The sequence below is a fragment of the Mya arenaria genome, chromosome 10 (genome assembly GCF_026914265.1).
Source record: "Mya arenaria isolate MELC-2E11 chromosome 10, ASM2691426v1".
Lineage (NCBI taxonomy): Eukaryota > Metazoa > Mollusca > Bivalvia > Myida > Myidae > Mya > Mya arenaria.
The window spans coordinates 15,203,376-15,216,486 of NC_069131.1; the positions used below are offsets into that span (position 1 = coordinate 15,203,376).

General features: G+C 33.1%; 1 protein-coding gene across 1 annotated transcript; it reads right to left on the reverse strand.

The window, feature by feature from the left end:
• Positions 1-2,968: 2,968 nt before the first annotated feature.
• LOC128204060 (uncharacterized) lies at positions 2,969-11,069 on the reverse strand. The gene is made up of 3 exons (XM_052905397.1): positions 10,961-11,069; positions 10,116-10,594; positions 2,969-3,536 (listed from the first exon to the last, which is right to left on the reverse strand). Exons 2-3 carry the CDS (start codon positions 10,474-10,476, stop codon positions 3,211-3,213), a joined length of 687 nt encoding a protein of 228 aa, XP_052761357.1. The 5' UTR covers positions 10,477-10,594; positions 10,961-11,069; the 3' UTR covers positions 2,969-3,210.
• Between the last annotated feature and the right edge of the window lie 2,042 nt (positions 11,070-13,111).

The window sequence follows — 13,111 nt, forward strand, 5'->3', positions numbered from 1 at the left end:
CATTTACAAAAGACATAGCAAGTGGAGCACGTAAGGATTGTTTTAAATATTTTGAAAGGTTTTACAGGTAACGAAGGACATGATTAGAGACAAAGTAATACTTAAAGGTGCCAGTCGACATCATATACGGAGAAGGTGTTCAAATACCTATTAATACATACACTGCCGACATAGTGCAACATAGAAATCTGAGAAAAGTGAACCTTTTACACATTATACATTTACACATTTCAAAATCAAAAATATCGATCTTCAATACATTCAAATCAAAGAATAAATTTACCAATGCATACAATGAAATGTAACCTACATATTATAACAACATAAAAAAATGAAAAATGACGGTTGTTTATCTTTAACTTAAACTTTTTCTATTTAAAAGCCTTATCTACGTATGTGCATAACTTTCTGAGTTTAGAAATATTAGTACTTTCGAAGAGTTGTTTCAGTTTATACATTGGATTGGACCAATAATGTTTTAGAATGTATCTTTTACGGAGTTCAGTATATAAATTACATTCTATCACGAAGGGATATTCTTCTAATAGCTATACATCAAAGGGACCAGGAAATCGAAACAACATCAGATAGGATAACATACAGACCGCATATAATTCCTCCGCATTTTGAATTATTTACGCTGTCAAACTGTACAATTAAATGTTGTTTAAATTAAGTATTGTTTCGAGCTATATTCCGCAAGCCTTATTATAATCTTCTCCACTGAAATACTAGTGGTGGTTCCTATATCGACTATGTTTAGAACATGCCCCTTTTTATTAGCAAAGCAGTATTGGTTTAAATGGGCTTTAGGGATCTCCCCCGATAAATACATGTATATTTTCTTTCGAAAATGTTGCCATATTCAAAACATATACTATAAATTTGTAATTAAAATCATTATATATGCTTTTTATGTTTGCTTCCTTTCTTATGGTGTCCAAATCCAGTTTAAAGTGGACTCCGGCGTACTTAACCACGAAAACCGGAATACCGGCCAAATAAACCTGTTATCCGTAGTACCAAGAGGGTTAACATCCAAATACATGGCATTTTTCTTGTACATAGCGAAAACTATGTTTAAATAGAAACATTTTATTACAGCCTTGATATGTAATTTCATTATTTCATAAAACAAAGTCCTTAAAAACCAATATGTTTTGTTTTGTTTAGGAAACCGTATTCATAAACCTTTCACATATAGCGAAATAATAGCGGTTTGTCTAGCCACAAACTGAATGATTGTTCTTTATGGAATAAATTAAGACTCGTGAATTCAAACTACGATATTGTGATGTTATAAACAGACAGTCATAGCAAACATTCATTAGTGTTTGCACTAACAACATGGGAATCAAAGAATACACAAACTGGATGACTGTCAGAACAATTAGTTTATTATGCGTCAATAAGATAACTTGCCATGAAGACTGACATTTCCTTTACCATCTGGAAATAAGCAAACTTGTTTGTAGCGGCATATGTGTACGTGTATACCATAGAGCGCCTGTGCTAGAGCGATGAACTTGCCCATGTTGGTGCTGTAGCCGGTACACCAAGCTATATAAATAGTTGACGGTGTGTAGTCTTGTGGGAAGCTCGCTTCAAGGAACTTGCTCGTGTGCCCTTCTGCATGCACATAGCATGAACACACGAACACTGATATCACTGAATTATCTCCTACAAATTCGATAACCATAGTGCCAACTCACTTGAACTGATCTGCATTTCAAAGGCACTCTTTGCCTAACTTAAGAGAAACTATCCCAGCCTAATAATTCCTCGTTTAATAATTTGACCGCAGTGACATTGGCTGCTCTCCATTCAAAACTTTGTAACATCGGTCAGCTGCATACAAAGCTGCCAACATGATTATCCAGATAATTGAAAACTATCAGGGTAACTTGCATAGCATTGCGACACTGTCTGCTATAACGCCTGATTAGAATAATGACTGGTTTCTCTCAAAATCCTTCGCGACCAAAACAATTCCATTATTTGGCTGCAGGCTGCAGGTCGCAGGCCTATAGACATAAGTCCCGCAAATCGAAATCAGGTATCGTTAGATCTACTTTTTGACATGACATGTTAAAATGATTAATATGCCGGAGTTACAAAATTGTACGTATGGTGTAAAGCGGTTTAAAAAAGTGCGAGTTCAAAGACCACTTTATTTAAATACGTTCATAAGTTTCTATCGTTAAAGTTAATTTGAAAGAAAGCCAAAGTATCTTAAATAAATTGTATTGAGACAACGAGGAGAGTAGATAAGTTGAGATAATTACGCAGAAAATAGAAATGTGTTGACTTAAAGACCTTGCCTTACATCACTTACTACGAAGAGTCTAAACAACCTCAGCCAATATCGGGTTTCATTTAATCATTCTTACACTATCAATTCACTTGCGAGATGAAATCAATGTTCATAAATCCTAGTACATTTAGGTTTATCAGTTACTGTTATGAAACTAGCTTATTGTATTAAAAAATATCAATTTACATTACCCATTACAAGGTCGTGACAGGCACTTACCGGTTTCAGTTTGGGACCACTCAAATTAATTATAAGATTCGATTTTTATTGCTTGTGAACAGAACTGTAAAAAAAATATGATCACGCTTGTCGCGCCTACAGCCTTTCAATGTTTTTCATATAAACAGCTATTAATTAGGTGATATCATATGGTCCCAGTTTTTTTTTCGAGGTCAGCTGTATTGGCTTGAGTCCGAAGGGAACTCACCTAATTAATGATTATTTTATTTAACGAAAATTGTCTATTCCACTTATCCCGTTGGTGATTTTAGTAGCTTCAAAACTTCACCTATTTCGAGTCTGCATAACATTTAACAGACGAAAAAACACAAACGATATAACACACACAAATATATATATATATATATATATATATATATATATATATATATATATATATATATATATATATATATTATTTTAAACCTTTTATAAGACTAGTGTTGTATCTTGTATGACGCGCTGTTAGATGTGAACAACTTATAACAAAACAGTTTCACATAATAATCACGCTACGTTCTGTGCTTTAGATTTAACGTCCATTATACATTGAAACTACTTTCTTTTGTTAAAACTTCGAACTACAGCATGTCAGTTGTGAATGAGAGCACCACCAAAACTGGTCCAGCTATAACTCGACTCATACAGATGTCTGTTCGAGCCTCCAGCGGAGCATTTCACCCAGACAGTTTCTTCTTTTCAAGCTGTACAAACGCCAGACTACTAGAACAGTCAGCAAAATTACCTTCATACAGACTACTTCCAATGAGAACTGAGCCTTCCTTTACTATCGCGAGGTAAGCATATTTTGATGCAGGTGTACACGTTTGTGTATGGAACAAGAAGAGACCTTGGACTGGAGAAGTGAATTTGCCCGTGGTGGAGCTGTAGCCGTTGCCCTGGTTTGTCTCCACTGTCTTGTACACTATCACTTCACCTGTGGACAGGGTGCTGGTCTGTGGAGAACGGGCGTTGAAGTACACCGATGGAATGATTGCTTTATCTGCAAAGTAACAGTTAAATAAATTTTTACTTTAACATTTATATTTGGTGTTCATAAAATTGTGTGAAAACACTATTTGCGCTGACATTTGATTTTTGGCATTAGAGCAGGCTATAAGCCAAAACTGAAACTCATGTTTACAGTCAAAAATATCAATTTGATATTTACACTGTTAAAATCAGTGAAATATCATTTTAATTTCACTGAAAAACCACCTATTTGTATTTGTATTAAATTACTTGAGCACGTCACTTTATTTCGTATTATTTTAAAGCAAACCAATTTAATAGAATACTATTATTAAAATAGCTTTATAGTCGGCTAGAATTTAGAAGTGTTGCCCTGATAAATTGTGTGACAAGTTACATATGCAAATGCAACAGTAAAAACGTTGATGACACTGTTTTCATTAGATATAGAAGGAATAAGGGATATTTGTTGATTTCAGTGTAAGATCGTATTTTATTTCACGAGTGTTATAGAAAAACATATTTTCACGAGTGACGAAGCCACAAGTGAAAATATATATTTTCTATGATCACGCGTGAAATAAAATACGATCTTACACTAAATTCAATATTTTTTTCTGGTTCTTTCATACTTTTTTTCGGAGTATTTAAAAAAAATGCCCCTTTTTTAAAAGATTATTTTCTACCCCACTTCCCATGGGACGCCTCTCAAGCAAAATTATAGCTAATGACGCAGCTGTCAATTTTATATTTCTGGTTCGTGGAGAAAAAATTCTCGGATATTTATTTTTGTATAGTTTATTATTCACTCATTTTTATTGCATTTTTTTAAATAAAAGAAGTATAATGAGAGCATCTATGTTTAAAAAAAAACGAAAGCACTTTTAAAACAAAGAGGGTATAAAACATGACCGAAGTACTACTTCCTGAAAGTCATTGGACAAAAACATTTTTCTTAGTTTTAGAGTTTATTTCATGATATTCAGTATAGGTATTTTGTCATACTTCACTGTCAGAGATCAGCCTGATTTGCTTGAATCCCAGGTAAAGAGTAAAGACCACGCTAGGTTGTTAACAATTTTGGCAACAAAAGCCGTTCTAGTTCTAGTTCAAAAGTGGCGTGTTTAGTTTTGATCAAGGGGAAGCACTACAATGGACTTTAAAAGTAGTTCTTAAGGTTGATATTTTTCACTCCTTATTTTGTAGTGAAAATAAAATCAAATTGATCTTTTCAGTTTTGTGATTTCACTGATCAAACTCCGTATTTCATCTAAAAGCATAAAAGAAAACTCATGTTCAGTGATTTTTCTTAGGTTAAGTTTAACGTATTGTTGTTTGATGAATTAATGAATATCATATGCATTTTTAATTCATTACTCCGATGTTAGTGGTCAATCCCTTTGTAATTTTTTTTTCGTTAAAAGTCCTGTTCTTACCTGAATGGTGACTAGATTCATGTTTTCCCCTATGATATGTTTAGCATGTATAAAAAAGGAACACTAACATATCTCAATTAGTTAATGCATAATTTGTTTAAATGTTGTTGTTTTTAAATGCACTTTTTTGACGAAATAAAGTGTGGCGAATAATGAAGAGCGTCAAAACTAAGAAACAAAAAAGACTGGAATCCTTAAGCTAATATTGATATTTGCTCACATATCGTCTTCGAAGACTACAATTTTCATATAAGCATTAACAACGCTAATAATCACTTAATTACAGATTTGTTGTCGCTTGATTAGTTAATTGACAAGTGATGTAAGCAATTTGTTGTTAAGAAATAAAATATAGACTACTATTGTAAACGTCCTGGTGGTCTAACGGTTGAGGTTTTGATAAACTATTTTTTCCTGCCTTTACCGGCGTGGATTCGAATCCCACTAAAAATAATTTTTACACAATTAATGAATTTTTTCTGCAATTTCGATATCATAGAGTATATAAAAACGATACAATAAGTGTTTTCAGATGCATTACCGGGAAAACTACTTTTTTCCAAAAACATGAGCGAGTATTGTGTCAATACTAATATTCTTATTACCTTCTTGTTACCTGTATTACCTTCATCAGTTGAATATAAGTTATATAATTTAGCTTTCAAGTGAAATATTTTAGGAAAAAAACAGTGTAAGTATGAATATTTCATTTAATAAAACTATTTCAACCAAACATTTCTGAGTTAACAAATGCATAAAGCAACATTAAATGTTAGATGTTCAGAAAGTCACGTGATATACAAATTTCGTAATGACGTTGTGCGCACTTAATTATAATTACAGTATCGGTTTTGTTTCCAATTTGTAACTGATAAAAATTCATTTTTTATGAATATGGGGGTAAAAATGTTTACAAAGTTAAGAGAAGTCATTTGTTAATACATAAAAAATAGGTTTACATCACTATAACATAATGGACAGACGGCTTATGCCTTACAGACGCTTAACGTAAAGCATACCACACAACACCGATATACCAAACATGTATCACACAACATGAATAAAACTTTACTTATAGTGATATAATTATACTATTTGTTTATGATATGACTTTAAGGTATCCGATGTATAATAATGTGAATTGTGGGTGTCTGGTGACCCCATATTATTTTTGATATCATTCGAAAGAATTGTATATTGCTATTACTAATTAGCAAGCAATTCCCTTTCACATGAATCCAAAATTATATTGGGGAACAACACTTAACATAATCGCCAATGCCCTGAGTTTAAAGATGCTATTTGAGGGTTATTTAAGAATCGGTAGGTGTTTTCATGCACAGTTTTTTCCTGCTAGAATATACTGGGCTCCATTTAAATAACCGAATATTACTTCTACTGCTGTTTTTGTTTGTTTTATTTTGTGCTGTTATAAAAATACATATCGCAAAAGAAATTGAGAGTGGTCATTGCGTATACACTGTGTGCTGGATCATTATTTTGGGGGATGGCCCCGACCAGATTCTAGGACCAAAAACAGTCATTGATGCCTTTAAACTAACAGTTATTATACAAACAGCCGTTTAATATGGGCAAGTTAATATTCTGAATGATAAACATTTTCTTCCGTTAACGCTCGGCGCTTGCTCTTGGTCATTGTCCTATGAGAGACCGAACACGATTATGTTATATTATTATCATTTGGAAATTGTGTATCTGTCATTTCTGTTGTTTTACTTCAATGTCAATTTGGCCTGATTAGGTAAACTATCAAATGCATTTGGATCGTTTGGATGGTTGTAAAAATGCAATAGATCAATTATTTCTAAGCGTTAACAGACATTTAACAAATAGTGTGATATTAGTTCGTCTTCATTCTTCCAAATGCCACCAGTACTTCGTGGAACGACATGTTTTTCTACTTAAAATGTGATTCTGATACGACAATTTGGAATATATTAAGGTTTTCACCGTTCTGCAAATAAATGAGGTTTAAAATATGTTTTCTCTTATAGTGGCATTTCGGAAATGCCTTATTATAATCCATTTTGTGGTAAATGCCCCATATCACCCGTGATTGCCTATTAAACTGCACATCTCAACGAACAACGCGAAGAAGATAGCAGGAAAATCATGCCTAATTTGAAAGACGACCTTTGCGATACTCTAATGGCGTCTCGAGCATTTGGATTAACAATCAAAACTGGCTTCGCAATACATATGATATTATGATACTTCACTATGAATCACTCTGTTTAAAAGAAGATGGAGATATTTTCATATTAATCTTTTAAGAAACAAAAAGTTTTTTTGTGAACCACAAAAAAAAAAAAAAAAAATAAAAAAAAATAAAAAAAAAAATGAAAAATTAAGGAACTCTAGTTTTATTTACAACGCATAACATCAACCATTGTATTATTAATGATTCACACGTGTTTGTGGTAGTTTGGTCATAGTGACGTACAGTGAGACTTGGTTTTCATTAATATGTTAAATATCGCTTATAGCCTGGACTGATGAAGCCCTACGGTCCATTCTTAGGCATTGTTCACGCGCACACTGAATTCAGCTGAAATAAGCATTTTAAATGAAATTTTATCAATTTTAAAAATTAAAAATAAACAGTATGGTGAAGAAATTTTTATTTTTATTTTATCCCAAATACATTTTAAATGGAAAATTTCTCTAAAATATTCACTAGCAATGTAAAAGCATTATTCGCAAAAACATATTTATAAGACGGTTATTGCATGGCTGGGTGACGATATCAAGTAGTGTTACCAAAATACCTGTTTACTATTTACAAAACAGTGGCAGTGATTAATACTATTATAAGGCCGTGCCAATTCGATAATATAACTTGTGTCATCTCGCTGGTTGGTTTTTGACCTTTCAAAGAAACACAATTCAAAACTAAATGTACAAAACTAATACACTTAGAAACAATTTAAAAATAGTTTAACAAACATTACATTACATACCATAATACATCTCAAATCAAGATTTAAAAGTTACAAAATTATAGTACAATCTACCTGACGGTTATAATAAAAGGCCAGTGTCAAGACAGCCAGTAGTGATGTTAAAGTGATTCGTTCATGATTTGTAAAATGCATTTTTATTACGTAGAAATAAAGTTTTGAAAATCATTAGAAGTGTTAAAACTAAGAAAGTGGCAGCTGGAACCCTCCAACAAATGTTAATATTTGCTCAAATACCTTCTATCAAGACCATAATTTAAATCGTGTTATTTACGGGATTCAGCAATTTCATTGCTGTGTGATTGGGTTAGTGACACTATAACGTGATGTTATCAATGTATTATTTAAAGGTCAAACTATCCGTCTACTGTTCTATTAGTCATTATGGCCTAGTGGAGAAGGCGGCGGTTTTTTTATTCTTGACTTTAACGGCGTGGGTTCGCACCCGAACCAAAATATGTTTGTTTATTAATTTTTGTTGTTGTTTTCTTCAATTTCGATATCATAGAGTAAACTAATGATAAAACATATGTTTTCAGATGCATTACCGGGAAAACTATTGTTTTGTCCAAGAACATGTGCGAGTCCCTTTAAATTGGTGAAATCTGTGTTTTCCTAATATCATTCATTAGTATGGCATCGTAAAATACATGTAGTTAAGGCACTATTTCGTATACTTTATTATTCGGTATCTTAAAAAGCAGCAGTAGTATAAGTGAAACAACACATAGTATTTTTTTTATATGCGTTTCAAGCCTTATACATATATTTTGATAGATTACTTGGAAAAATATTTATCACTCATATGGTTTAACGTATTGAGTTTTTTATTTCACTGAACAATGGACAAACATGGAGAAAATTGTATTCGGTTTCTATTACATTCATTATACAGTATGTACAAATTATATCTGCACGAGATATGTTCAAGTGTCTTCCCTTCTCATTCATGATGTGGTATGATGACAAACTAAACCGTGTTAATGCAATATATGCAATATTAAGTATATATTTTATAATGCATAGGAAAGTTTTATCCGTAGGTTCTTTTTAAACAATGTATATGATTCGTTTACGGACGTAGACCATCCTTGTCTATATTTATTTATAAAAAAACAGTATTTGCTTTAAAGACTGCATCTGCATACGGTGTACATTTTGATCGCTAGTAATCAGCCAAACACTTTTATGCATATGGGTTTGTTTTAATGTTTGTTTTTTTGACGATTGCTTTTCCCGGGCTTCTGCTGTAAGCGTCCCGAGCGTCTCTTTCTCAAAGAAATTTTTGATAATGTACTAAGTGTGTTTTTTTGTTGATTTTCTGGGGGGTGTTCCGGCCTGTTAATAATGAGTCTCAAAATTGAAACCTATCGCCAAGCATATATTCAATTTTGTATTGGCTTAGACACATGATAAGGAAACGGTAAAAGCTTAACTCCCTCAATCAGGAAAGCTTTTGAAGAATCTATTATTTTGAGTCTGCAAAGCATACAACATACATATATTATACGAGTTATAACACAAAACGTAATTGAAATCTCACACCTTTTCATCACGTGCTGTCAATTTCAAACACATGTACATGACAACACACCAAGGGGGAGTATTCGGGTGAAATCTAATTGTGATCAACAGTATTAGAGATAACAAAACTATTTCACAAAATAAACACCTGGTATTTATAAAAATATCGTCAGCCATTCATTTATAATGGTTTATAAATTAATTTATACATTTACGGAGCCAGATAGAATTATTTAATCAAACATATTTATAGTATCTACCCATCCCTATGTCTTAGTCCGGTCTTGCTATTTATATTCATCTGTCAAAGTGCATGCATTTCATAAACACTGTGAATAAGTTTAACTTTACACCATCCTTCACATTTCGTAAGCAGATCAAGGGTGTGACAGAAAAGAGACACGCCAAAAGCGTTTAGCTTTCTTATCCATACTGTCCAATCTCTTACCAATATCAGATACTTAGCCTGTGTGTCTATATTATACTCTCTCTCTCTCTCTCTCTCTCTCTCTCTCTCTCTCTCTCTCTCTCTCTCTCTCTCTCTCTCTCTCTCTCTCTCTCTCTCTGATTATATGTTATGTATGTATGCCTTGATTTGTATTCGATATGGCAGAAAAATATTGTACCTAAGCATAGCTTCTTTTTAGAGATAACATTTTCAGTCCTTACCTTTAATATCATTGAAGGCGGCACTTATTTGTTCTAACGTATTGTTAGACTCGGTCACAACACTCTCAAGTGTACTGGACTGGTTTCTCTCAACTTCCTCCATGAGCGAAACCAGTCTACGTTCTGCTTGCTTCTGTTGGTCTTTCATGACATCAACGACCGCTTGCAAACGTTCTTTCTCCTCTCGAATGTCTTTCAAGTCCTGGCCCATCCTATTGCTTAATTGCTCAAATGCAAACTCCATCCGGATCATTTTATCAAGCAGTTTTTCCTCGTAGTCGAATTTGGAGCACACAGGACTCGATGGCTCGGAGGCCAGGGCCGTGCTGACCAATAACATCAGCTGAAGTAATCCAGTCATATTGCAATGTGTTCAGTGGAAAAGTGATATAGTTTTTAGAGTTATCTGTATGACACGTAGCACAGCTGCGTGCGTGGTATATTTATACATCAGAGGTTGGATACTAGCTGTTTTCCTCCTATTATAGCATAAAACATTTGTTTGTTATTATTCAATAACAGAGAAAATATTGAAGATAAATATATATATTCAAAAACTGACACAAAACCAATGCACATGATTCAATGTAATATTCCAGAACATTCGTCTTATCTACATGTATATAATCAGGTAGTTGTGAAAAAGTATTAATTAATCATAATAATATGATAACAACTAATAACAGTAGTTTATACATCAAAATGACACGGATTTTAGGAAAGTTGAATGTGTTGATAAATGCGTACTAAGAATGAGCTAATAGTTTAATAACAATAGCAGTGTCACGCCTAGCGGCCAAAAAACATTTAAACCACAAATCAGTTATTCAATAATGAATGGTTACCTGATACCAGTAGTTATACACGTGTTATCCGTACAAGGGATGGCACTGTTTTGCCCACTGATACAGCGTTAGTTCCACATTTATATATAGTTTGCATACATCCGTTTCGTATTGCAATATTTCCATTTTGGATATGTTTTGAATACTTTTTAAAGCAATGTCCCTATTTATCGGAAAAAAGGAAACAAAAGCAATAGAAGAAAATTAACAATGCAATGGTTCTAATTTAGCCAAATCAAAACTCTTTGACACGAACGAAACCAAAACCCTTACTACCTGTTGATGATTTTATAGGTAGTAAACAAGTTGTTATTATTTCAGTTCAGTGTCAGGTGATTTAAAACAAAAAAATATCTTACTTCCTTCTACCTTCTTACACAAATGAAGACACATGCTACAAAGCATGGAAAATTACAGTCTTATACTTTCATATTTCTATAGTAAGTACGTTAAAATAAACATTTAAAATGTCTAACAAGGAAGCAACGTACGTGTATCATAAATCAAACATCAAAATCACATAAAGATAAGGCGTTCTCCTTTGAGAAAAGGGGACTAAATGACATAATGATAAGATAGAAAAAAAACAGGGACATACCGGCTAGTGAACTATTTGGGCGAAGACCCTGTTTAGAGGCAAAATGCCTTACAGACACAGACGGTCCCAGGCGAAACAAAACATATGTTCATTATATCCTTATTATTGCACCGACCATATGTTTTAATTGTCAGTGGACATTTTTATTTACGTTTACAGTATTTTTTTCTGTGAGTTATATTTTCGGTACAGTTTGTAACGGAAATAAGCCTAAAGGTACCCATATAACATCAAGACAGTTTTCAGTATCAAAGTTTCCAGACACAACCCTACTAAAGAAGACACTTAAAATACCAGAGACACACAACGACGCAAAACAACGAAGAGAGAATACATTAAAAAATCAGTATTGATAAACGGGAGTTCATTGTGCGCTTAAACTCGTTCCTTTTTTTAAATAAGTTCAGAAATTTTAAAAAAGTTATAAAATAATTAAAATGTTGTTTTACTATAGCAAGACAGTATTAATGCTTCTATATACACATAGGATACCCGGTTAGACTTTCCCCTCTATTTTGAAATGGATCCTCGAATTTCGGAGACTTAGTTAAATATGCAATGCCCTTGTGGCCTATCGTGCAACACGGGTTCCACGTTGGGTGCCAAATGTAACAGACTGCACAAATTGCTAAGTGCACCTGTCGTGGTTCGAACCCAGGACCACTCGGTCTGCAAGCGCACATTCTATCGCGTCGCTATAAAAGCTAGCTCTATATCGAGACAGTATACGTGCCGCTTTATACATATGGAATTCCCGGTTACATATTGAAATACTTATTTCTAAGAAAAGGTTTCAGGTTTTATAGAAGCCACATGCCCTATCACAGCTTGCATATTTCAGAGATGTAGTCTACAAAACACGCTTACGCTTAAAACAATAGTATCTGTCGATTTGTTTTATTTCATACTATAACGATACTATAGTAGGTAAGATGAGTATTTTGGTGTTTCGAAATAGACTACAGATTCTGAATATTGGATTTTCACATGTTTAAGAGTTTAGCTCACAAAGAAATATCTACTTAGCAAGTCGTGTGCTGGTCTTCTATTATAATATATATCCTTCGAGTATAAAACATTTGTTATAAAATGTCAAAACATGTGGTATTTGTCTTGGTAATAATGATATAAGCTTAAGCTCATACTATTTCATTAGACAAACAATATCTGCTTTACAAAGAATATTGACGCCTGGCCCTCTCTCAGAAATACAAATTGCCCCAATTAAAGTCAATGTATTCAAATTGACCTTTTCAGATGCTTTTAGTGAAATCTGACTTCGAAGCTGCCTGTTCTACAAAGTTCAATGAAAAAGGGGTGTGGCCGCCAGTAGATTAGCTAATGATGATATTTTAACTACTTAAATTCGAGTATGTTTACTATGTTTTGGACTTGCGTGCGTATTCTCGTTTTGTTTATTTTATTAAAAAGACTCATTCACGTTTCATATATATTATCTTGTATATCATCAGGTTATTATTAATTATCAGTAATCAATTATTATAAATATTTTTAACAACTAACAACAGTATTCTACCTTGAACCTTCTACGT